Source organism: Eretmochelys imbricata, chromosome 7 (assembly GCF_965152235.1).
Source record: "Eretmochelys imbricata isolate rEreImb1 chromosome 7, rEreImb1.hap1, whole genome shotgun sequence".
Classification (NCBI taxonomy): Eukaryota; Metazoa; Chordata; order Testudines; family Cheloniidae; genus Eretmochelys; species Eretmochelys imbricata.
In genome coordinates, this window is record NC_135578.1 from 85,793,232 (window position 1) to 85,820,897 (window position 27,666).

Below are 27,666 nucleotides of genomic sequence, written 5' to 3' on the forward strand. Positions count from 1 at the left end.
ATGTTCCAGTACTTGTTTTTCTCCTTCTGTATCTATGTCCAGTTACAGCCAATATCTTCAGTGGGTGAGTAACCGCAAGTGGCACTGCTTTTAGGAGTATCTGTGTGCATGGTATTTTGGGACTTAGGCTGGGAGGCCTTGTGCTCCTTTTGGATAAAAGAGTGGTAGATTCAGGCATCAGTATTAGAAATATCTTGAGGAGTTTTACAACCTCCTGTTCTACACAGAGAGTCCTTTCTGTCAGAGTGTTTGGACCCTGGCTAAACAGGCAACATCTCCACTTATTTATAGTTAAAAGCTGGGGAAATTTTAATATTCATTAATGGTGGGGACTCTCTTTTGACTAGGGTGGGCAGGTACTGTGCTAGTTGCTCACATGATCGAGCAACACAGCTCAGTTCGGAGAACTACAGCATCCCTGCTGTTCCATTACTACACTTCTCAGAGCAGAAACTGCCACTTACACAAAACATACAGGATTGAGCTTTATCCAGAATGTCAGACTCATGAACGCTTATTAGATCATGAGCTATGTAATTATATATGTTACAGTGCACAAACAAACACTAGCAGTATCAGTAAGGTTACAAATGGAAATGCTTAAATGAAAGTTAACGTTCTCCTAGCATTAAGTTGGCCATGCTATTTCCAAAAGCACTCAGCAAAGCTAATGGAAGGGGTGTGTGAAGGGGTGGGGGTGGAAATGAAATGTAAAAATGTAGCAGTTTTCATTTTAAAAATTTGAATGACTTTTTCACATTTTTTGTGAACTTTTTTTTTAATTCCCCCACCAAAAAAAAAAAAAAAAAAAGTTTTCCACCGGCGGCAGTGTCCAAAAGAACTGGCATTTAGAACTGCACCTGCTGAGGCAGTAGCTGCAGGATCTTGCCCCTATGTTTGTCTGCAAATAGCTGTATTAGTCTTCAGTGTTCTCAGGGCTAAGGAATATTTTAGTCACTGTTGTCCCCTCCTGCCTGAAACTGCTCACAGTCTGGGTTTGGGGGGGGGGGGGTTGTTTCACTTGAGCTGCTTCATCAGTCTGGAGTTCCCCCCTTCTCTCTCTCCAAGTCCCTGCGTTGTTCCATTCTCTAAATCTCGCCTTTAAAACCTTTCTTATCTGTCTAGCTAATGACAAGCTCTCTGTGGCAAGTGTTTTCTTATCCCATCTATGAAAGACATTATATAGAAGCGAATTGCATTGTATATATCTTCAGTGCTGCTAAGTTGGGAAGTGGACAGGGGATTCCTCACTTTGCCACCTTTTTGTTGCTAACACAGAGCTTTTAATCTTGGACAGTAACCCATCCTAAACCCAAAACAAGAAAGTCATTGAAACTAAAGAATTAAGGAGAAAGGCCAGGTAAGTGGGAAAGAGGCTATTTCAGTTGTATCTGTTCTGGATACAGGAATAGCCTAGTTCTTCCATGAAATTAGTTCATTCTGCTGGTAAGAGAAGACAGGATTGGGACACCTTAAATATGGTGGGTCCAAGTCTGTCCTTGTTAGGGGGGTAAAATAATCTCTTTGAGAATACTGGCTTTAAAAGGGTGACATCTCTGGGAAAGAGAAATGCATAGTGAGTCTCTTCAGAGATCTGAGATGCCTAATGATGGCTTCCCTCTGCAGTCCTCGTCAGGGCTAAGGAATACACATTGTGTAGCAAGTTTTCTGTTAAATCTGTTCTTCTGCTCATCACTTAAAAACAATGGTACCAAAGCTTCTTTAAAAGTTTTCCTCCATGATCCAAACCTGATCTCCTAGAACTCCCTCTCATAGCTTTGCAGCCCTCTAATGGCTTCTGCAGCTGGGTTTTTTTTTCTTTTTTTTTCTGTTTTACTGAACTCAAAGCCAAATGAGACACATCCGTGGTTGCAGATTGTGTAAGGATGTTTAGTGCAAGATTCCTTTAAGAGTCTCCTTGTATTATAGGAATGTTCAAGATAGCATTTCAGTGACAGAAACAGGTATTTACAGAGGATACAGTTAAATTAGACAATCTTTAAACCATTCCTCAGAGCACTTATAGTTCCCATTTCAGAGCAAGTGAAGCAATGATAAATACTGTACTGTACAAAGACAGTATCTAGAACATTTTATTTAAAAAAATAGTTAATTTTGAATGGCATCTTTCATATAAACTGCATCACACCATTCTTTAGAACTAAGTTAAATAATAAATAGCAGAGAGAGAAAGTATAGAATATATGTGTCATAAATATAAAGGGAAGGGTAAACCCCTTTGAAATCCCTCCTGGCCAGAGGAAAGCTCCTCTCACCTGTAAAGGGTCTGTGTCTGTCTGTATGCTGGTCTTTGCCAGGGATAGACCAGGAATGGAGTCTTAGAACTTCTAGTAAGTAATCTAGCTAGGTATGTGTTAGATTATGATTTCTTTAAATGGCTGAGAAAAGAATTGTGCTGAATAGAATAACTATTTCTGTCTGTGTATCTTTTTTGTAACTTAAGGTTTTGCCTAGAGGGGTTCTCTATGTTTTTGAATCTATTTACCCTGTAAGATATCTACCATCCTGATTTTACAGGGGGGATTTCTTTATTTCTATTTACTTCTATTTTCTATTAAAAGTCTTCTTGTAAAAAACTGAATGCTTTTTCATTGTTCTCAGATCCAAGGGTTTGGGTCTGTGGTCACCTATGCAAATTGGTGAGGCTTTTTATCCAACATTTCCCAGGAAAGGGGGGGTGCAAGTGTTGGGAGGATTGTTCATTGTTCTTAAGATCCAAGGGTCTGGGTCTGTAGTCACCTAGGCAAATTGGTGAGGCTTTTTTACCAAACCTTGTCCAGGAAGTGGGGTGCAAGGTTTTGGGAAGTATTTTGGGGGGAAAGACGCGTCCAAACAGCTCTTCCCCAGTAACCAGTATTAGTTTGGTGGTGGTAGCGGCCATTCCAAGGACAACGGGTGGAATACTTTGTACCTTGGGGAAGTTTTGACCTAAGCTGGTAAAGATAAGCTTAGGAGGTTTTTCATGCAGGTCCCCACATCTGTACCCTAGAGTTCAGAGTGGGGGAGGAACCTTGACAATATGAAAGAAGTATATTAAAGAGAGAGAGAGAGAGACCGTGTATTCTACTTGGATGGGATGTGCTTAATCAGAATGACTGGCTTTATTAGTCTAATGCTACTGAAGGTAATGAATTCTCCTTAGTCAGGACAATATTAGCATACATTCTGCTTACAGAGGACAAATCCAGTCATGGTTAGTGGTAGTTAACTAGGTGTTAATATATTGCGAAAATCTAAGTTCCAATCTTTTAGTCTAGAAACAGACTAAATGCAGGAAAGATGAAAATACACTGAATATTTTTGTTCATGTATTTTCAATGGTACGGTATTCTTCCATTTTAGTTATGTTGCGCACGCACACCTCCCACTGAAGTCAGTAGATGCTGGTTCCCAGCATGTCCCAGTTCAGAGCACTGCACTCAGTAGGTTTTGAGGTGACATATGAAGAGAGGTGATAGGAAGGCTGTTTTAGATGGCAGCTGAAGGTGGTCAGACCAACCATAATGAATGTATTGAGTCAGAGGAGGGGGAGTTTTAAAGGGCAGAAGAAATAATGAAAACCAGTTTCTTGGGGTAGACTGGGGCAAGTCCACACTGGTCTTTAAATGCCAGGGACCTGATTTTTTCCACTGCCTCACCCCTTGTGTAGTAATTTACACTAAGCAAAGTGCATGCAAAAACCCTAGCAAGTCAACATGGTAGCCCTTTGCACCGGTATACAGTACAAGGCTACACAAGGGGGCGGGTGATGGAGAGCTAATCTAAAAACAGCAGTTTGAACTGCCTGAAGAGCGTTTACAGTTATATTGGATTCTAATGACTCTTGTGTAGGTTCTGGGCCAGATCCATAGCCAAGATAACAGGCAGATATTTTCCATTTGTAGAACTGTAACATGAATATGTTCACCACCTATCTATTGCTTGCATTCTAACAGCTACTTCTAGTGATGATTTCTGACTTCTATCCATAGAAAACTAGTACTCGACAAAAAGTGAACTGTGCTATTGTTGAATGCTTTTTATGGATTTTATAAATGCCTCAAAATCCACTTGGAACTCGGTCCTCCTCCTCCTCCTCCTGAAGTCTGGGGGAGAATTAGAATTGACTCCAATGGGTCAGACACTTATGTGGCCCCAGAAAATGGATGAATGCCAAAGAACTGATGCTATACAAGGCATTTCAATTATACTTAAATAATAGATTCATGGGGTGTCTGATCCACTTGATGTTCCCTGCAAGCTTAGTCACCGGTCAGAACTTGAATTTGCGAAAATGTTTTCCACTGGTTCACTTCGTTCTGCTATGCTCCAGGTACCCATTATACAGTAGTTATTCTGCAAGTCATTCTTACTGTCATATAACGTTTTATGTGCTCGAATGCTCCTTTACATTGCTTGTTTTTAAAGGAATTAATTAAGTTGGACTTTCAGAATACTTCATTCCTCTGAGTTTCTGGTAAATGGGACATCACTTTACCAGTATCATTCTGTCTCCTCTGGGATCTCTGTCCATTAAGAAGATTCTGCTGTTTCAGGAATGGAAAAATAATTATTTTCTGGTTTCTACAGTTACCTGTCAGTAAACATGGTTTGATTATCACTGGGTTCTCCCTCTTCTCTCTTATCATATGACTCAGCCCTGGACCCTTGCTCTGCCTATATCAGCCTGAATGAGCCTTGGAGGAACACTGATCACCAGATAAATGGTTCCCGTGACCAGCCTACATGCGATAGCCACATTGATGGGGAGTGGTACCGCTTCACTGGCATGGCTGGCGATGCCATGCCTACCTTCTGCATCCCAGAGAACCACTGCGGGACCCATGCCCCCATCTGGCTAAACGGCAGCCACCCTAGGGAGTTGGATGGCATTGTCCAAAGACAAGCCTGTGCGAGTTTCAGTGGGAACTGTTGCCTTTGGAACACCACGATTGATGTTAAGGCATGTCCCGGCGGGTATTATGTCTACCGCTTAACCAAGCCTAGTGTCTGCTTCCATGTGTACTGTGGGCGTAAGTAACCATGAGAGTCTTTTCTTTTCTTTGACAATCTCTTTATTCTTCTCTGAGTGACAACTGTGGTGGGGGTTTCCCCTCTCTGGTAGTTCCTAACTCCCACCCCTTGCCTTGGGGTGGGGAATCCTCCTACGGATATTGGGGAGACAGGAATGCATCCAGAAATAACTCCAACACCTTTATCAGAAAACAAACAGTCCAAGTGCCCCTCCAACATTAGTCTCTTAATCATAGTGCTGCAGTGTGGTGCCAGCCCACAGTGGCCACGCAAGACAGGCTGCTCCCTGGGTCTTTCCCCAAGCCCTGACCTCAGACTCTGGCAGGAAATCCTATGGCCTGTGTTATACAGAAGGTGATTGATTAGACCACAGTGGTCCCTTCTGGTCTATAGACTAGATGATCATAGTGGTCTGTTCTGGCTTCAGAATCTGTCAATGGCATTTCCATCCTCCAGCAGGAGGAGAGCTGGCAGCAGAAAGCAGGGGTAGGGGTTCCTGCCAGTTCTCAAGTAAAGGAGGGTTCTGGGGCCAGAGGGCTGGACCTTTCACACTGTTGATATGTGAAGTGAGGACTCCACAATGACAGTGCTGCAAAACAGTTGAAAAGTGGGGGAGTTCCCTTGTGCCTAGAATTTAGATACCTAAAGAACATAAGAGAGTAAGGAAAGCCCAGGCTATGAAAACAACACCAGCCCAGCTCCTATGACTAGGGCCCTACCAAATTAACGCCATGAAAAACGCGTCATGGACTGTGAAATCTGGTCTCCACCATGAGTTCTAGCCTTTTGTATATTTTTACCCTATACTATACAGATTTCACAGGGGAGACCAGCGTTTCTCAAACTGGGGGTCCCAACCCAAAAGAAGGTTGCAGGGTGTGTTTGCTTGAATTGCAAGGTTATTGTAGGAGGGATGGGGTATTGCCACCCTTACTTCTGAGCTACCTTCAGAGCTGGCTGGAAAGTGGCGGCTGCTGGCCAGGTGCCCAGCTCTGAAGGCAACACCGTCAGCAGCAGCGCAGAAGTCAGGGTGGCGATGGGCAGCCGGAGAGTGGTGGCTGCTGTGCAAGGGCCCAGCTCTGAAGGCAGCAGTGGAGAAGTAAGGGTGGCAATGCCATACCAGGGCATCCTGACGTCTGTGCTGCTGCTGGCAGCAGCTCTGCCTTCAGAGCTGGGCTCCCAGCCAAGAGCTGCCACTCTCCGGCCGCCCAGCTCTGAAGGCAGCGCTGTCACCAGCAGCAGCACAGAAGTCAGGGTGGCAATACCATGATACCCCCTACAATAACCTTGCGACACCCACTCCCCACTACCCCATTTTGGATCAGGACCCCTGCAATTACAACACCATGAAATTTCAGATTTAAATATCTGAAATCGTGAAATTTATTATTTTTAAAATCTTATGACCATAAAATTGATCAAAATGGACCATGAATTTGGTAGGGCCCTACCTATGACTTTTGCAGAACTGGGCCGAGGTCTGAATTGACAACAGAATCCAGAAACGTCCATGATTTGGGGTGAGTTCCAGATTCTGTGGGACAATTTCAACTACTTAATTTATAACTTTAAAAAGTCTCTGTTTTCTCCATGTAATCAAATCCATAAACCTACTAGATGTTCGGTCATCCACAAAGTCTTTCAGGAAAAACAGGGAGGTATGGTACCTGAATTTTTCATATAAATACCTAAATAAAAAGCAGGAAAAACTCCTTTGGCCTAGAAGATGTCTCTATATCTGTGAGAGACGATGACTGATTTCTTTTCTTCTTGCACAAAAGCTTGTCAGACTTATGCAGCATAAACTGCAGACTTGTTTATTTTAGAAAAGTTGCAACTGTTTCACTAAATCAGTTTTAAATCTGTCTAGTTAAACTAGTGCCAACCTCTAATGTAGACATAGTTAAAATGGTTTAAGCCTTACTTAAACCGGTTTAGATTGTGTGGGTAAATTACCAAAACTAGATTTGAATAGGTAAATTAAGATAGTCCAAATTAAATGAGTTTTAAACCAGTTTAAATGTCTATACATTAGAAGTTTAAACAGATCAATTCAAAATTGATTTAATTAGACCAGTGCTTTTCTAGGCCGGGCTTGTAATTTATCAGTTTAGCTGAGAACATGAAACTCATAGCACAAATGGTAGAACTCATTGTCTAGATTCTCAGTATTCTAGATGAACAGTGCTCTTGTCATTCTGTAGATTTCTATGATATCTGTGATGTGGTGGATTGCCATGGCTCCTGCTTGGATACTGGAGACTGCATGTGTTCCTTGGGGACGACACTGGGACCTGATGGACAGACCTGTCTTGGTAAGGGCAGGAACAGAGGGGCATAGGAAATGTGAGGAGAGACCAGCTAGAGAAAGGGACTAAACAAGTTACTGACGTTTCCTTTCTGTTCCTTTAGTTACTCATCTCCCAGTTAATTGCTTAAAAAAAGAGGGGGGGGGCGGAGGGAGAGATATGTTTGGGACTAATTTTACCCCTTGTTGCTTGTAACAAGTCTACATTGTTTGCAGGTCAATGATCTCACCTTTGGAATTTTCCACCATTAACTCAGCACCTGAATGACCATTATCCTGGTGTCCCTGAGGCCATGTAGTTACTGAGGGTGAATCTGTGTTCTGTGTGGACCAGCAGTTGGTTTAAAGAAGAGCTAATCAGAGGGCAGCAGCTTTGCTGTCAGTGATGATTTGCTTTGGAAGGTCACTGCTCATTCATATTCAACAATAGGCTCAGTGTCTGTCATGAGAGGCTTTTCCTTCACGGCTCTGTGAGATTCCTCACTTCTCCAAACAGTTGCATTCACTGTCACAGTGCTACGTGCTAAGATTGGTGATGCTGACAATGTTACTGTCCTTGCAGGGCCCTATCCAGGGCTTGGGACATAGTATCTTCAAAGCGCCTGTTGGATTTTCTGTCTCTGCAAATGTAACTTGGAGGCAGAGAGACTGTGCTTGATAATCTGTGACCAATAGGTAAGAGTTCCCAGACCTAGGTGGCATAGGGCTGGTACTTTTTCAGTGGAGAGGCCTCACTCGGGAACTTTCTTCCTCTTCTGGCCCACCAGAATCTGAGTCTGTTGGCCTTCAGGACTAGTGGTGAGATCTGTCTCTGCTCCCTGGCTTTTTCATTATGGTCTGATTATGGTGGAGAAGGGATTAGGCATAATGATGGGTGTGAAAGTTGAATGATGACTGAGTCTTTTCCAATATTGTCATTAGTCTGCAAAATATGTGTGGATTTTTATCTTTTTAATATTTCTTGTGTCCATAGACTATGTGGTGTGCACTTTTATCAATTAAAACTTAAACCCGTGATAAATACCTGGTGGTAAAAAATTGATCAAATAGCTGGTGCTCTCTTCTGATCTTCACACTGTCAGACAGAGGTGTTGTTTTTTCTCACTGAATTTAGCACTGGAGAAAGGTGCTGGACTGACAGCCCTGCAGACTGATTCCCTTTATATGTCCACAGAACAGCAGCGCAAATTTCCTCACATTGCCTCGCCAATATGCTTTCAATCCGAAGCTGTGGGAGATCAGCTCTATACAGGAGAGAACTGCTGGCTTCTTTGCTGACACTGATAATTGTCAGAGTGGGTTTTGCATTGTAAATATCTGTTCACTACTGGACTGAGGCCATCAGGCCATTTCACTGAAGTCACTGAACATTCAGAAGATGGTAATAACTTCATCCCTGCTGACATGGGCTGGAGTTCACCAGTGACCTCAAAGTGAAAGTATGTGTACCCCATTACTAATCCCATGAGCCATTGAGGTCTAGAACTAAACAGCAGCATCTGGGAATTCTGTCTTGCACTGAACTAGACTGACTTATGCAATATACTACAGATGTTATATATATATATGTTGAATCCCAGTTCTGAACTGCTGATCCTGCAGTTCTTTTCAGTTTTCTTAAATTAAATACATTCACCTGCAAACTAAATTATGAGTTTGAGTTAGGATTTAGGCTTCTTGCCATAAACCAACCTATCTTAGTGGGTTAATAATACTATTTACACACTTACTTTTCACCTCTTGGAGACCTTGAGTCAATCCCAGATTGTCATAGCTGAAACTACAGTCCGTCAACCTCGTCCCTGAAGTGACGCTTGTCTTCATAAAATCCCCGTGTTGACTGTCTCTGCTTTGATAAGCAGAACTAGAGTACCAGCGAGACAGTATTAAAGTCTGTGGGCAGAATTTTGTGGAATTACAAGACTAGATTTAAAGTGTCTCTGGCTGAATAATGTTGAAAGTGTACAGCCTTGAGTAGAGCCGTTAAAAGAACTCAGCACAGCCTTTTCCTGCTTTAGGTCTATCTCTAGCCACCCCAATCATCCCTCATTTTCATAAACACTAAATTTCAACCCAAAGCATTAAAAAGAAAGAAAGAGAATTTGGTCAACATGTCTTATCTCTGTGAAAAGCAGTATCTCTGTGCCTCCTAAATTCACTCAACATTTTCCTTAAAGGGTAAAGGTTGGGTTGCAGCTTATGCCTTCAGCTAAAAACATCAAGCTTGTATCACTTGTGGAAGTAGATTATGGCACCAGTTACCAACTGATTGTATAGGGCATGTGAGGACTAGTATTACCTAAAAGAACTCCTCTCTGTACGGTCTTTTAAAACTACATTTTTCTTATTTTTAGCTTCTGTCACCCAATAAATAATAACTAGCAACCTGTGTAGAGAAAATCCAAGCTTGGCTGATGGATAACCTTGTCATTTTACCTCGACTTAGAAAAATTGTCACTCTTGTGGCCTGCTGCCAGCAATCACTCCCCTCGCCTGCCCCCCCCCCGCCCCCTTTAATGTGTTCATTGCATGCAGGCAAAGAGTAAATCAAGTTTAAAGAACCAGGATTCCCTATAAACAGTGAGCCTTTCCGCTCAAAAGGGAAGAGAAACTACAGGCTTCAGGGGTAGTTCTAAAATGGGAAAAATTAGGAGGAATTCCTGGGGCTCAGCCAAGGGATTCAAAGGCAACCTTTACTTTTCCATCCCCTCTCAAATAGTTAACCCATACCCTCTGGGGAAGTTGCGTGCTGTCATCCTCCCCATGAAATAGTTTGTGTGCATGTCACTATCTGTGACCTGTTTTTCCTTTATATTCAGCCTTGTTCCTAAGGCAGACTCAGAGTAGCAGAGGTGTTCACTGCAGTCAGTGGCAATGACCCCTGTTATGTGTTAAGGGTATTGATTCCTAGACCTAGCTCGTGTGAGTTGGCCAGAAAATAAAGTCCAATTTCTTACCAGAAGCCATGTGCTTTAGACCCATTTTACAGGCTGTGTGTTGCAAAATTATGTATTATTTCAGTATTTGCTTCCTGCAGATGAGAATGAATGTGAACAGGATAATGGAGGTTGCAGTGAGTTTTGCGTGAATCTGAAGAACTCCTATCGCTGCGAATGTGGAATAGGGCGCACGCTGGGAAAGGATGGTAAAACCTGTGAAGGTGAGTTAAAAGGAAAAAGGATGAAGGTACCAGCATGGAATTACAGCTCTGAATAGCACCTTCTACGGTCATACTCCCATAAAGTTACATCAATCATTACATTATTTTCCTGCATAAATATTATCCTACAGTACTTGGTCAGTCATGGCATTTTTCAGCTGGTGTGAAATTCACTTGTGTTACTGTTGTACTTGCCAGTAATTTTACTCCTGAAACACTTAGAAGAGAGTGGTGAAGAGGCTCCTTCCCACTCTTCCAGTATTGTTTCCAATAAAAACATACATTTGTATTTTTGAACCAGTTTTTTATTTGTTGCTAGCCGACATAAGTGGCTTTTATCTTCATAAAGAGAAAAAAGGGAGGATGGAGATAACCTTGAAACACGACCTAAGTGCAAATCATGTAGTGATGGGACCTTACCAGCACAGCTGTCAGCTGCTCTGTGCATGACCCCTCTCACCATCACCCCATACAGTGATGAAGGAATGGAAACAAAATGATGAGGCATGGGACAGGGCAATAGGGACCCATGTGTAGGGGATAAGCAGGATTTTGTATTGCCATAATCTGGCAAAAGATGATCTACGGATGGAATTGGTAGGTGGGAAAGATCAGTTAGTCCCAGTTATGGTTGAGAGTTGTGGGGTTTTTTTTGTTTGTTTGGTTTTTTTACTCTGCTGAAGCTCCCCCTACAATCCTAAACTTCACTCACAGTTCTAGAGAGTAGCTATACATGTGCTGAAACAACTGGCAGAGAAATAAATAGATACAAATATGTTGTCATTGTGATTCAGAATTAACACCCTGTTGAGATGTATGAGGAATAGTTCAAATCTCTCTTAGAGGTACTGGCTAATTTGTGCCCTCAGTTCACCCATTAAACTGCATTAAAATCAGTGGGGTTGTACAGCTGTAAGCTGAGGTTAAACCCTCATCAGGAACACTTTTTGTTTGCAAACACACATGTTCTAAACTATTTTTGTGTGAATGGTTTAGTTCTGTAGACCCACCAAACAAATACTAGTAAAATGCACGACTTAGTATAGGTTCAGGAGGACCCTTCTTTCCTAAAAAGCTAAAAAAAATCCAATACAATGCAAGTTTTACACCTTTTAAACCTTTGCATCCGATGAAGTGAGCTGTAGCTCACGAAAGCTTATGCTCAAATAAATTGGTTAGTCTCTAAGGTGCCACAAGTACTCCTTTTCTTTTTACCTTTTAAATTGTAATTGGATCACATTTTTAGTCAGCAAACAAGGGAAAATTCATAAACTTTTACTAGTGCCCTGTTAAACTCAGAGAGTAATAGCAAACGTGTGAAATCTGACAAACTGAAGTGACTGCTAACATTGCAAATGCTTTTTCGATTTGGTTTCCACAAAATTTTCTTAAAGTAAAATCTCACCCAGTTATTACCCCCAAAGCTCTAATCTAGTCAAAATGCTCTTCATACAGCCAGAAATATACTCAAGTAAGATGCATAACAGACATTTAGTGTTTCTTTCTGTAGGATAAGTATAAAATTAAAGAATTAAAGTGAGCTCAAGGTTGATTAAGGAAATATATATGTGTTGTAAAGAAAGGCCCTGACTAGCAAGTAGAGGGGAAGGCCTTGAAAATAGTAAGTGGTAAGGCCAGAAGGAATAAAGTAGGGAGGATGGCTGGTTCAAAGAATAACTAATAAGATAAGGGGAAGTTTCTAAAAAGAAGCCCTCTAACCAGTAGGGGTGACTGCAGATGGTTTTAAATCAAAGAGAATCTGTCTTACAGTGAGCTAACACACCCCTTCCCCAGGCCACACACCAGTTGTCAAGCCTGTGTGAACCCAGGTACAATGGGAAAACTGTTGGACATCAAAAAGAAGGGGAGGAATGGCCTTGGGAAGAAAGGAGATTGTAAATCTTATCCGGATTAAGACTGTACATAAGGGTGAATTGTCTCAAACTGTTTTTTAGCTGAAGTCAGTAATTGGCAATGACATCCTTTTTTGTTAAAGGATATAAAAAGTCAGTTCTTAACAGATTCATTGCTAATACCTGCCTGACCATGCTGGAGCCGACCAACATGGGTCTGAGCACCTTTGGGTTTGGCTCATTTATAAGTATCTTGATCAAATGCTTATAAATGTTTTGTTACTGTTTGGATATAGTAAATAGCTTCTTATTTAGGCTTTTTTAAGGCATGTTTAGAGGAACTGCATAAGACTTTGGATTTAAGAAAGGAATTTATGGTTAAATTGGTGTTTAGTGATTTCCAGTGTTAATATTTCAAACATTATTAATAATTCCAAACACTTTCTCTCTTAGAAATTGAAGGTTGCCACAATAACAATGGAGGCTGCAGCCACACCTGTATTGCAGTGGAGGACACATACCAGTGTGAGTGCCCAAGGGGGCTTGTTCTGTCAGAGGACAACCACAGCTGCCAAGGTAGGTGCAATAAAGATCACTTGCTAGAGAGCCAGTACTGTGTGGCCAGCCGAGGGCAATGTAGGTAAAGTAGGGAAGCACCCTTAGATCTTTAATCCATTGGAGCTAACGTGCATCTTGAAGGGGACACTCCTTGGCTTTTGCTCATAATGCCTCTGCTCACCCACCCTCGCCAGCTGGGGAACGTGTTGTGTAGTCAAGCATCTAGCATGAAAGTAGGTTAGGGGTTTAACAGGGTAAATGGTGCCTCTTCTGAGATTACTATTTTACAATGGTGCCAATTAGTGTCAGATGTCAAGGGCATTTTGAGAAGGAATTCAGCATTTTAAAGAACAAGCAGCCTTACTTTATTAAATTCAGTCAAACATATGGTCACATACGTAGTTTATGGAGTAAAGCAGGTATTTAACAGAACCTTTTTATAACTCCAGAAATAAAAGCTTTTATTGCATCTAACCAAGTTTATGGTGATGTAATGAACTGTGGAAGACTTGCACAGAAACCTGAAGCAGTTTGTCGGTATCATAGCAATAGTTCTACATGTAGCCATCCCTTTCAGCGTAATTCATGGTGTCGTATCATCTGCAATTTTTTAAAAAGAGAGTCGAGCCAAAGAAATGTTTATATTTTTTAAAGTAATTTTCCCCTCCCATTTATTGTATTCCTGCTACAGTTTGAAACTGAAATGCTTTTTTCCTCCTGGACATACACAAACCCTATGTACAAGTAGGAACATTGTGAATCATAATTTATCATTTATTTGTATTGTGGTAGCCCCTAGGAGACTCAGTTATGGACCCCATTGCACTAGGTGCTGTACAAAAAAATGGCCCTCGCCCCCAAAGACAGACAGCCTCAGGGAGCACAAGGAAACCGTGAGACAATATTGATCAGCATGATAGGCAGTAGTCCTGGGCTAGGTTCCTTGTAAGCCGGGCGGCCACGCAGCAGCCTATTTAGCGCTACTCGGGCACTCAGAGAACACACCCGGGGACCTGCTGTAGCTGGGGGAGGGGTGCCCCTCCACCAGCCGCAACCTATCCCGACCCCCAGCTGGCCAGGAGAGGCAGCTCCAGGTCAGGGCTGGGTTCAAGCCAGGGGAGGGACACCCCGGCAGGTCCGGGCCCTGGCAGAGTTGGGGTTGGGCCGTCCCTCCCCCAGCCCCAACCTAGCCCAGCACACAACTGGCCAGGGGAGGAGCGGCCCGTACCTGCCATGGCCGGAGCGCGCCTCTCCCAACCCCAACTCTGCCACGGCCCAGACCTGCCGAGGCCGGGGCACCCCTCCCCTGGCCCAATTCTGGTGGGGCTCCCCTCTTCTAGCCCAAATTCTGCCACGGCCTGGACCCGCTGGGATGCCCCTCCCCTGGCCTGGACCTGACAGGGCTGGGGGAGGAGTGCCTATCCTGCAGTTCCAGCCCCGGAGCTGCCTCTCCCCGCCCCAGCCCAGGTAGGGCTGTGGGGAGAGAGAGCTGGGGGAGTCCTTTCTCCCCGCCATAGCCCCGGAGCATCCTCCTGCACCCCAAACATCCCTACCCTCACCCCAGAGCCTGCACCCCAATCGGAGCCCTCACCCCCTGAACCCAACTCTCTGCCCCACCCCAGAGCCTCCACCCCAACTCTCTGCCGCACCCTGAGCCTCTCATCCCTGGCCCCACCCCAACCCTCTGCCCCAGCCTTGAGCCCTGTCATAACCATACAGCTAAGGGTTGCCTAGAATTCCTCCTTACCTGTAAGGGGTTAAGAAGCTCAAATAACCTGGTTGGCACCTGACCAAAGGACCAATGGGGAAAGAAGATACTTTCAAATCTTGGGCAGGGGGAAGGCTTTGTTTTTGTGTGTTCTCTTGGGAAGCAAAGATGCATCAGGTCAGAAAACTCCTTCTCTTATAAACTATCCTAAAAGTCTGTCATATTACAAAAGTTGTAAGTAAAAGCCAGGCAAGGTGTGTTAGATTATCTTTTGTTTTGCTTGTGAATTTTTCCTTTGCTGGAGGGAGGTTTATTCCTGTTTTTTGTAACTTTGAAACTAAGCCTAGAGGGAGTTCTGCTGTGTTTTTGAATCTTTTGTTACCCTGTAAAGTTATTTTCCATCCTGATTTTACAGAGGTGACTTTTACCTTTTTTTTTTTTTTTTTTTAAATAAAATGCTTCTTTTAAGAACCTGACTGATTTCTCTATTGTCCTAAGACCCAAGGGTTTGGGTCTGTGATCACTTTGTAACCAATTGGTTAGGATATTATTCTCAAGCCTCCCCAGGAAAGGGGGTGTAAGGGCTTGGGGGGGGGGATATTCTGGAGGAATAGGAACTCCAAGTGGTCCTTTCCCTGATTCTTTGTTAAATCACTTGGTGATGGCAGCATACCCTCCAAGGGCCAAGAATTTGTGCCTTGAGGAAGTTTTAACCTAAGCTGGTAGAAATAAGCTTTCATGCGGGTCCCCACATCTGTACCCTGGAGTTCAGAGTGGGGGGGAACCCTGACATGGTGGCAGCGGTGGGCCCTCATCCCCTGAACCCAACCCTCTGCCCCAGCCTTGAGCCCCTACTCCCCGGCCCCATCCCAGAGCCCACACCCCCAGCCAGAGCCCTCATACCCCTGCACCCCAATCCTCTGCCCCAGCCCTGAGCCCCCTCCCACACTCCAAACCCCTCGGCCCCACCCCCACCACATGAATTTTGTTATGTGCTCCAATATGAAGGTGATGTGTCACACATCACCTCCATATTGGTGCACATAACAAAATTCATTCCACACATGGGTGGGAAAAATTAGAGGGAACATTGGTCTTGGAACACAGCGCTGCCAGCATTGTAAGTAGTATATGGATTAGACCTCACGTAAGCTGAATTGGATGACTCAAGTGCTTAAAACACCAGCAGCTCATCTACGTTAGGGTTCAAGATTTGTTAACATTGGTGAAATTGAACCAGTACTGTCAATACTGGGACAGCTTTTTGAAAAATTTCTCTAACATAGGCAAGGTTACATTCTTACTTTACTCAGGGGGTGCTCATCAGTAATGAGTTGTTGGCATTGCTTTTTTTTTTTAAGTCTTTTTACCAGTGGGTGATGAGTTAATTTGGATCCAAAGCTGATTTATTGATAGTAGTGAAACCTGTTCTAATTTTAAGTGTTCTCCAGATTCATGGATTCCCACATAGTCTAGAATACACAGAAGCCTGCACAGCCCTAGCCCAGAACTCAGGTGGTAAAGATTTTCTTCTCCTCTCTCCTCAGTATTTCAAGGTAACAGCATTAAAAAATAGAGATGTGCCAAAACCAAAACCCTGAACTTTGAAGAAATGCAACCTGGATCCAAACTCTCTTGCTTTGGCCTATCTCAGTTTAAAAGCATTAGGCTTTCTCGTTTGTCAAAGGGTTAATTGAAAGTATTAATAAAAGTCCTAAAGTAAGGCTGAGTTCATCAGTTCTGCAAAGTGTTAGCTTTCTGGCAGACTATGGAAATGGTTTCACGGTCCCCTGTAGAATCTTGAAAATAACATTTGTCCTTTGTTTTGTCCTATGCTGTTTGACACACATTGGTTATTTCTCACCCTCTTGTCTTTCTAACAGAGCAGGAGCTCTATGACATTTCCTTTTTGTTTAATTCCACTCCCCCCTTAGTGATGACAGTTAGAGAGCACACGGCTCTGGGAACACTGCATGTTTGACACATCACACCAAAAATGATGGATTTTAATAAAACTATTATTCTCTATAATGGCTTGGTGAGTGTTAAAAATATTGCCACTGATACACCATAAATGTTCACTTGGGGGAAATGTTACATTTCAGTGATGCTTGTTGTATCCCAGATCCAAGGAGCTTGGCATTAGAGAGGCAAACCTTGTGGAGTGAGAAGTGTTGAATTCTTTTTCTGAGTTGCCTGAGTTTGCTAAATTAATGGATTTGCAGAATGTTTTGTCCTGTAGTTTAAAACTAAGTAATTCCAAAATTCTGTTTCTTTTCTAGCTAAGTGGGGAAATCTGGGCTATGCATAAGAAGCAGAAAGCCTCCCCCAAAATTGAGTGGGTTCCCTATGTACAGGGGGAGTGTGTGTGTGTGTGTATATGTATGTATATATATATAGAGAGAGAGAGAGAGAGAGCATTTATTTTTTAATAAAAAATATTTTCTCCCATACACACTTCTTTTTAACAGTCTTTCTCTATCCCGTTTTCACTCTGCTCCATCTCTGCTCATCTTTCCCCAGTTTCTCTTTAATAGAATTCAGACTCAGAAATGTTCAAGTTGAATTTTCAAATCCCAGACGTCCAAGTGGCTTGGAATGAAGCAGAATGAGTTTGCTAATCATTACCAAATGTATTGCATTAAATATTGATATTAATGGTCTTTCTGAACACATCCATTCTGGCTGGACATCTATACAGAACGAATTAAGCCCTCCCAAAGTCTTGTTATATAGCATGTTCTGGGACTTGTATACAACTTGAGATAGATACTTCAAGTATGGTTCTGTTTGGGTTGTTACAAAGTCCTTGCCAGTAACATTACAGGGGTCCTCCCAGGACATTATACTGTTAATGATATCGTCCAGGCCTGGACTAAATAAGAGTAATTTGAAAAACAATAATTAAGCTCTTCCCACAAAAAACTTCAATCTCTTCAATTCTGTCTTCTGCTGCTGGTCCAGCCAGGATGGAAATTGTTTCAGTTGCTTGGTTCCAGTGTGCCATGTGGAGAATTTGGGGGTAATCATGGATTGGAGCAGTGAGAAAATTTGGGGTGTGGACAGGACATAGAATGAAATGCGGGGAAGAGCAAAACCTCTCCATATTCCACAGTAACTTAAAACACCCTGAAATGAAAAGGGATGAGGAAGATAATGTGATATGATGCTTTGGCTAAAATGCTTAGTGTTAGTCTGGAGAAGAATAGAGTAAAAATCACTTGTATTGAATAGTCATAACTGAACAAAAGGACAAAGACCTCTACTGGATCCCAGCAATGCAGGAGATGCACATTAAATGCAGCTCTCAGACTCCTGGCTACAGATTTGCCGCACAAAGAGGAAAAACTGCTCTTTGGGGCATCTAAAAAGCTGAAATCTGAAATATTCAACTCCCCTGTCTGGGCAGAGATCAAAACAAAGTGTCTGTAGGCCAATAAAAGGCCATTTCAGGAAACACTGGAAATGGGAGTTGTCAGGGTTTCCTCCCCACTCTGAACTCTAGGGTACAGATGTGGGGACCCGTATGAAAAAAACCCTAAGCTTATGTTTACCAGCTTAGGTTAAAACCTTTCCCAAGGCACAAATTTCACCTTGTCTTTGAACAGTATGCTGCCACCAGCAAGTGATTTAGACAAAGAACAGGGAAAGGACCACTTGAAGTTCCTATTTCCCCAAAATATCCCCCCAAACTCTTACACCCCCTTTCCTGGGGAGGCTTGAGAATAAAATAAGATGAGCATAAACCAGCCTTGGATTTTTAAGACCCAAAAAACCCAATCAGATTCTTAAAAAACAGAACTTTATTAGAAGAACAAAAAAAAGATAAGAGAACAACTCTGTAAGATCAGAATGGAAGATAATCTTACAGGCAGTCAGATTCAAAACATTAAGTTACTGAAAGACACAAAAACAGAAATACACATTTCCTCCAGCACAGCGAATTTCACAAACCAAAACAAAGAAAACCTAATGCATTTTCTAGCTAGATTACTTACTAACTTTACAGGAGTTGGAGGGCTTGCATCTTTGATCTGTTCCCGGCAGAGGTATCACACAGACAGACAAAAGCCTTTTCCCCCCACTCCAGATTTGAAAGTATCTTGTCCCCTCATTGGTCATTTTGGGTCAGGTGCCAGCCAGATTACCTGAGCTTCTTAACCCTTTACAGGTAAAAGGACTTTGCCTCTGGCCAGGAGGGATTTTATAGCACTGTATACAGAAAGGTGGTTACCCTTCCATTTATATTTATGACAGGAGTGAAGGGCGGCCTGATCACAAATAGGACATGTGCTCTCCCCTGCATTCCCAGTAATGGTATGCAGAGTCCTTCCCCACCTCACTTGGCAGATTTGCTGTGCTGATCATTGTGCTGGGGGGTTTTCTTGCAGTTCCAGTGCTGTGCAAGTCAACCTCTGTCGAGGTGAGCATCCCCAAGGATCTGGTTGGAGGGCTGGATCTTTCTCTCATCAATGCTTCCTGCAAAGGAGTATCCAATGGCACTCATGTCAACATCAACTTCTCTTTGAAGTCCTGTGGCACCGTTGTAGATGTATGTATCCTCATCACCATCAGCTGTGTCATCATCATTGTTCTCATTAAATGCATAGGGCCTGGGGATAGGTGTAGGGTCAGCTAGGGCCCAATCCTGCAGTCCTCATTTACATGAGTAGCTGTACTGAGGTTACTAAGACGATTGATATGGGGAAGTGCTGCAGGACTGGACCCTCAGTAAATGTTAATACCCTTCCAGCTTTAGATGCATCATGTGAGTCATGAACCCAAACTCTTAACTGACTGAGCTGTGTGGGTATCCAGTTCAGCTGCATTTCATAAAGTTTCTTATTGCACAGGTAGAACCTGTCTCGGCCAGTCTGATTTCTAAGCTCCTAGTGGCCGTTTTATGAGATGAATACCAAGCATTTAAGTTCTTTTTGGGAGACAAATGAAGAAAATACTGGCTATGTGCATATCCTCTATGGATACTTGAGTATTCCTACACACTTCCTCTCAACTATTCACCCATCATATCATAGAAGGCCCCCGCAGGGCAGGCCCCATCTGTTTTCCAAGGAGGAATGGATTGAAGGGTACTCCCTCTCTCTGGAGTCCGACTACCCTCTTTTCTTAGCACTTTCAGCTCAGGAGGAGAGGAACTGGGACAGGAATCGAGCTGCACGTTAGGCTATACTTCAATGATCACAGTAGAGAACATAAGGGAGCAATTTCAGCTCAGAATGATGGGTAGGTGAAAGAGCCATGGAGGGCCCATCTTTCACAATGTCTGGTTTTATTTGTGTGTGCGTATTTTTTGCTTGAAATGGTGGAATTAGCAGGCATTTTCTAGGGATTTTAGCCACAAATTACTGTGTGGCAGCTGCAGTGAGAGCATATTTTCCTGCTGCCATGCAAACAACCTCAGCCCAGGCCTGGACGGGCCACCAAACTCTACGCATGAGGATTTGTTCCATTTCCCTTATTGGCTCAGTCCTAGTAATGTACATTTGGAAGTACTGAGGACTGAACTGAGACCACTAAATTCAGTTCAGTTAGGGCCTCTGAGTGGGCTTGACCTTGGTCCTTGAGGGAAAGGCCAGTTTTATGCTCTGTCACCCCGTAGCTGACTCATTTGCAGAAATGCAGTCAGAAGGGAACACAGGAGGAGTGTCCCCATTACTGACAATTTCTCAGGAGCCAAAGGGCTACACCTATTGCAGTGTGAATAGTGTAGCCAATTGCATGGCCTTGGCCTCATTTGTCATACAGAGCTCCAGTCCATGGAGACGACATGTCCAAGCATAATGTTTGGATCCAAGTGTCCCACTGCACCCAGATAGTGTCCATGAGCCCTACTAAAGATGAGGGTGACTGTGGCTGTAGCATATAATTTTATTAGCTGCAGTTTGTTAGAGCAGGAATAGCAAGAGAAACCCAATCTCTGGCTTTTGTACCCAAAATCAAACAGATTTTAAAAAATAAAGGTCCTGTTTGATGCCTGATGTTTCCAGTTTCTTCGTGTTGTGATGATCTTCCCCCCCTTCCCACCTCCCTTTGTTGTGCTGCAGGTTGTAAATGATAAAATCATTGCTACCAATCTGGTGACTGGCTTGCCCAAGCAGACACCTGGCAGTAATGGGGACATCATCGTCCGTACCAGCAAGCTGCTGATCCCTGTGACCTGTGAGTTCCCCCGTCAGTACACCATCTCTGAGGGCTACGTCCCCAACCTGAAGAACTCCCCTCTGGAAATCATGAGCCGCAACCGGGGCATCTTCCCCTTTACCCTCGAGATCTTCAAAGACAAAGAGTTTGACGAGCCCTACAGGGATTCTCTCCCCACCCTCAAGCTTCGCGACTCGCTGTATTTTGGGATCGAGCCCGTGGTGCACGTGAGTGGGCTAGAGACACTGGTAGAGAGCTGCTTCGCCACCCCAACCTCAAAAATTGATGAGATCCTGAAGTACTACTTAATTCAAGATGGGCAAGTGTCACAATTTTACTTCCCTTGTCTGTCTGATATTTAACCCCAATACCATTTGCCATCTGGGTCACAGGTACATAGAGGAAACAGAAAACACCATCACTCCTCCATCGACAGGAAAAATCTAGACTACTGGTCAAGGCATGTGCAGAGTAATTGCCATCAGCCATTGCTACCAATGCAAAACCACCCATGTAGTAAAAAGTCTGGAGGGACCAAAAAGAAGGCAGCATAAGTGACTGTTACATATTGTTGTTGTATGTCTGTCTCTGTAACTTGGCCCCTGTAGAAAAGCCATGTGACCCTCTTTGTGTGTCAGCTGGTGACCAAACACTAAAGCTTACTTAACCAATGAGTTGAATCCTACTACAGTGGCTAGATTTGTTCTGTGTGCAGCTAAGCCTATGGAACCAAATCTCTTTATATTCCATTAGCAGTCATTTTTACCCTATGAGCCAAAAGTTCCACTTCTAGGAGCTTTGCTGAGCTCATTTCACATCTTACACCTGCCATCTAACGGTCTGTCTCTGGCTATCACTAGAGACACAGTGGGCTACAGATCACTTAAATATGGGGGCAATTTTCTGGCAATTGACAGTGGATCAAGTCCTCAGGGGGATGTTAATAAAGAGCTTAGAGCAGACCTTCGAGGTCTGTAAAGGGACATCTAATAATGATTTTGGTACAAGAGTTTCCAAGTAGGCTTGCTGAGTGTTCTGATATTTCATAAGATGGTCCCAGCTTTGACAGGATTGTCACATGTCCTGACATCTTTAGAATCATTTTAGTGTTAACATGATGTTGTCATGTTTTGATGCTGTCTCAGGATGTTTGCATTGTGGTGTTGCCAGTCAGAATGGCATTGCAACATCATAATGACATAATGCAAATTTTACAGTATTGTGAAGGTTGTGTGTATGACTCAGGGGAGAGAGTCCAGTAAAAGTAATATCCAAGATGCACACATTCAGCCACTAGTTCAGGGACTCTGCTAATTAGTTAAGTCTCTAATTTAGTGTCTGCCCATCAGCTGGCAAAGATAACAGTGGTTTATACAATATTCCTTCAGCAGCCAGCTTAAGTCATCCACCATGACAGTTAAGGAGGCAAAAGTTTAATGGGCTGCTGTTTTAAAAGTAGCAGGGAGGCTTTGGGTTGGGTATTTTTTTGTTTTGTTTTTGTGTTTTACTTCAATCTCTCTAACTTTAATGAACTATTACTGCAGCAGTGTGTAGGGCTTCTCTCTCAGTAACCAATGGTGAGCTACACCTTGCCTCTTGTACACTGTACTTGATGCATCAGTTGCACTTAAGTCATTTATGCACTTGTACTTCTGTGCTTTATGCACCAAATCATAATGGAATAACTTGTTTATCAGATCTCCTCGCAATGACTTTGGGCACTTGTATTCTTGGGGCTCCAAACATCCATTAATCACCAACACTTGAGAACATTACTGAAAATGGTCAGAATTGGAAAAAGGAGGAACATGAACTGAATGGGGAGAAAGGAGAATTGAATGGTGAGGTCTCAAATCCATTACAGCAGCAGATTTGCACTTGACTATGATGGCTCCAGGGGGTTCCTCCTGTAAGCAGTCACTGGCATTTCCTCCTCAGAGGAAGGAGTTACCCCCAACCCCTCTGCTATCTTTATACTCTACAGGACAGCAAAACTTTACAGAAAAGATTTGAGATTCAGTGTGGTGGAACAGACGCCATTCTGACTTCACTCTGTATAGTCCTGTCAAGATTACTATTACCTATCAAATGACTCTGCATGGGCACACTACATACTGTTTTAGCTGCTCTTGCAGCAATTGAAAAGTAAAATTCATAGACTATACCAGTGATTAGCCCATGCTAAAAAATGTTTGTTCTTGCTCAAAATAGTACTCAATCCAACATCCCTGAATCTACCCATACACAAAATCCCAAGGATAAAATACAAGCTTTTTAATTAGTTTAGCTAACTAACCACCATCAGGTCTGCAAGGCAACTGTGGCATAGAAATTATTTAATAAAATACTGTATAAGGACATGAAATACTTTTTGGGAGTATCCTTCCCTTACTTATTTTCCACCACCCTAAATCCCCCAGCTGACAAGTGCTGAAGTTTCCGTACTTTGGAGTAGGGTGACTAGATAGCAAGTGTGAAAAATTTGGACAGGGGGTGAGGGGTAATAGGAGCCTATGTAAGAAAAAGACCCAAAAATCGGGACTGGACCTATAGAATTGGGACATCTGGTTACCCTACTTTGGAGCCCACTACCTCACTTCTGGAAGGAGTTGATCAAGATAATGAAAGGGGCTGCCTCCCTTCAGAAGCTGAGTGCACCTAGACTGACTACTGGGGGATTAACTCAGACCCATGGGAACATCTGAATATTGCTTTTTGCAGATGCATATTAATTTACAAATTTCCCCTGGATTCCTATCTTTGTATTAGCCTCGTGGGCAGTTCTAGGAGTTCTAAATTCATATTGTAAACCAGACACTTAGACCATTTGTTGAGAAAGGCCTGAAATAAAGCAAGTGATGAACTAAATAACACTGATTTTTACAAATTTTTATTTACCTCTTTTCCTCACCCCGCCCCCTTCAGTCAGACAAACTGATCATTCCAACAGTTATATAGTGTAATGCATGCTATTGTATCCACTTTATGCAGAACTCTACTAGAGTTAGCAACGTTCTGCAGGCTGAGGAACCTAATTGGCTGAATATCCCAAAGGTTTTTAAATGAACATTTCTGCGTAAACAGAGTTATTTTTTTTTCTTTTTCATAAATGAATACACTATACTGTGTAATCGTTTCCAACAATTCATCAAATATTTCTACTGCGGCTGTCTGTTAAAAGTAAGGCTATAGTATTTCAAGTTTTGTTCCTCTGCCCTCCACCATTTCCATCACAACCTCTTTTATAACAGGCAAAATCCACATTCCTGAGATTAGTTTGCAGAAGGGAACATGCTGTGTTGTAATGCGGTACAACAATAGAGTAGAATTTTTGCCTTTTTAAATTGGCAGGGCATTGTAATAATCGACAAGAACTTTTATTAAATAAAAATTGTTACATGTTTCTTTTTGATAGTTCTATATCTAGCTCTAAACTGTTATATAGTTCAGCCTCCAAATTTAAGTTCTGTAAAAACAATTAACCATTCTCCTGTAGTGTTCATAGAAATATAGGGCTGGAAGGGACCTCAAGAGATCTTCTAGTCCAGTCAGCCCGCAGTGCTGAGGCAGGACCAAATATACCTAGACTATCCCTGAGCGGTTTTTGTCTAACCTGTTCTTAAAAGACTCCCACGACAGGGGTGGGATTCCACAACCTCCTGGGAAGCCTATTCCAGTACTTAACTATCCTTATAGTTAGAAAGGTTTTCCTAATATCTAATCTCAATCTCCCTCACTGCAGATTCAGTTTATTACTTCTTGTCCTGCCTTCAGTGGGTGTGGAGAACAATTGATCACCATTCTCTTTGTACCAGCTCTTAACATATTTGAATACTGTTATCAGGTCCCCTTTCTGTCTTCCTGTGAACCCTAATACAAACATATTGTTCTAGAGCATGAGAATCTGAATGTGAAATTGGCTAGACATGGAAAAGTTGATCAGTGTAGTTTCACAGGCTAAACTGAAGAAATGCAAAAAGTAAACAAAAGCATAAATGGTGAAAAGTACATGCTTTGGTTTTAATGAGCTAAGAAATTTTCGTAACACCGATAAGGACACTTACTTTTAAAGTAAATGATTTTTATCTTCTCAGTGTCCCTTTAATTATGACATTATATTTTTTTAAAATAATTCAGCAAATATCTTCATCTGTACATCTCTATTGATCATTGCAGATTCTGGTGCCCAGAAAGGTGAACTGAGGATAAACTTGATTGCAATTCTCTGGCAAATCTTCCGGTTGTGGGTGTGCGCAGCATTATTAGTTGGGCTCATTCTGCCAGTTGTCTTTGCTGCAGAGCTGGGCTGGAGATGCTATCAGTCACAATTGTTGTTTTTCCTCCTCATTCTTGAATGTTCTGCTGTGGCCAAAGACAAAGTAATATGGATGGTAACTAGGTGACTAAGTATGTTGGGGTACTTTTCCCCCCCACCTCTGTGAAAGCTATTAAAACTTCTCCCTCTGCTTTCTTCAGCTGTGTTTCTGATGACTCCGTGAAACAATACACATCAAAGGATCATCTTGCCAAGCACTTCCAGGTCCCTGTGTTCAAGTTTGTGGGTAAAGACAACAAGGTGAGCTCAAAACAAAACTGCTTCTGAGGCAGACATTGAACCAGCCCGTAACTGGCTTGGGAGACTGTCCATGGGGGAGTGACTAGTGGGAGGGAGACAAATGGGGCCCCAGCTAAAGGGGGGCATGTCCCATCTCCCCACGCGACCCCCTCACGTGACTCATCCCAGCCCAGGGGGCCCTGCGCTCTTCCCGTCCCCTCCCGATCCCACGTTTCCTCGCGGGGGGAGACTCTGCTCCAGTCCTCCTGGCATGTGTGGAGCCACGCACTAATGCACTCTCCCAGGCAGCCTCTGGCCACGCTGCCCACCTGGGATGCTGCCTGGTGCGGTGTGCAGCGGCTGCTCTCTCCCAGGCAGCCTACAGCCACGCTGCCTGCCTGGCAAGCAGCATGGCCAGAGGCTGCCTGGGAGAGAGCAGCCACTGCACACCGCACCAGGCAGTGTGGCCGGAAGAGAAGAGGCTCTTCCAGCTCTGGCCCTGCCCCTTCGTCTCCTTGGCTGCTCGCCTTGCCCCACCCCGGCATTTTGGGGAGGGTCATGTGACCCTTCCTCCTTCCTGCCCCCCCGGGTCGCCATTGCATGGGGCTGATTCTTTGTGCGCGTAGTATTACAGTCGTAGTAGCGAGTCAGGGATAGGAATTGCCACACCAGAACAGACTGATGGTCTGCCTAATCCAGTATGCTGTTTCCTTTAGGAGCCTAGATCAGGTGCTTTTAGAGGAAAGTGCAGGGTGGGGCAAGTTGTGCAATACCATGGCTCAATTTCTTCCTAACAGCAGAAAGCAATTAGCGTAGGCCTGAAGCATGAAGATTCATAGCTCCTGTAACTGGTGTCCTACTAGTGTAGTATAACTGCAGCTTCTGCTCTATCTTATTCTTGTGTCTACACCTGTTTGAATTTCATTAGGCTGTTCTCAGCAGAATCAGGTTCAAAATTCAACCTTACCTGCATGCACAAAAATGCAGGACGTCCTGCTCACTACTCAGAGGGGACTCTACTGTCATCTGGGGCATAGAGAGCTGCCATTCTATCACTCCATCTTCCTCACTATCTAGAAATGACAGCTGCCACTCACATCCTCCTTCCATGGTCTCCCACAGTCTCCCGTCCCCCTCACTCTACACTGACCTGTTTGCCATATTTCCCTCCCTATCCCCTCACTGCCTCCTACTCCTCCCAGCTCATGCCACATCCCACTGCCCTGTCTCCCTCTGCCTTATGCTCCCCCAACCCGATTCCTCATAATTTCCTGTTCTGTTTCCTAACAAACTCTCCCTTATGCGTATTGCCCCTTCAGTTTCATTCCAGCACCTCCACATTCTCTTGCCCCTGCCTGCCCCTTACATGGTGACTAAGGGGGCCACCGTCTTCTCTGAGCTCAGTTAGGCTACAGAGTCACTGGAAACAAGAAGTAGGGCAGCCATTTTTGCTCGGAGCCTCCTCATTTTCTCCTCTAACAGTTAAAGGGACATGGCAGTGAGGGCGGCCTGTGGCTTCAGTCCCTTTAGTAATGGGAGATGGTGTCCATCTTGGATAAGGACAATATTTTTCAAGTTTGGGATAGAAATGAAATCGCCTACATATTGTGAGAGCTGGCAGCACTGCTTATGTGAAAGCCAGCTCCCTGGTTCTTCACACTGCCATCTCCCTGCCTTGTCACAATCCTGCAGGAAGTGTTCTTGCACTGCCGCATCCTTGTGTGTGGCGTGCTGGATGAGAGGTCTCGCTGTGCCCAGGGGTGTCGGAGACGAATGCGCAGGTCAGCTGGGATGGAGGAAGAGGAGGAGGAAACCAGTCACATGGCAAACCATATCCTGACAGGTGGCCCCATTAGAATTGACATGGATGAATAGCACTCTCTCACCATCACCAGTGTATTACCCAAGAACCTGCCCTCCCTCCCTCCCTACTGATGTTTTGTCGCATGGGTCTTTGAAGATGTGAAAAAAGGTGTTTGGTAAAGCCCTGCATGAGCCTATTATCTTGTTTCATAACAGCCTGACAGTTATTTACTTTTGTGAAGCTATATTAGACACAAGAGGCAGCCACTCCATATGTAATCTGATCAGCTGTGTAATACAGCTGTGCCTGCATTTCTGTCAATTAAAGGGAGATATTTCAGTCATAGGCCCAAAATGTTACCTGCATTCATTTTTCTGATCTGTTTGTGAACTTCACAATGTTTAAACACATTTTGAACCATGTCGCTAATGCTTTGTTTTCCAAGGACAATACAAACAGTGCCAGGGGAGCCCAACACACGTAGCGAACAACTCCTGTGGGAAGGCTGTGTGTGCAGTGAGTAG

General features: G+C 43.5%; 1 protein-coding gene across 1 annotated transcript; it reads left to right on the forward strand.

The window, feature by feature from the left end:
• Window positions 1-27,213, forward strand: OIT3 (oncoprotein induced transcript 3). Its single transcript, XM_077822748.1, has 9 exons — window positions 1-64; window positions 4,659-5,033; window positions 7,239-7,349; window positions 10,380-10,502; window positions 12,809-12,931; window positions 19,013-19,173; window positions 20,687-21,102; window positions 25,260-25,359; window positions 27,031-27,213. The coding sequence occupies exons 1-9, from the start codon at window positions 1-3 to the stop codon at window positions 27,211-27,213; spliced, it is 1,656 nt and encodes a 551-aa protein (XP_077678874.1).
• The last annotated feature ends 453 nt before the right edge of the window (window positions 27,214-27,666 follow it).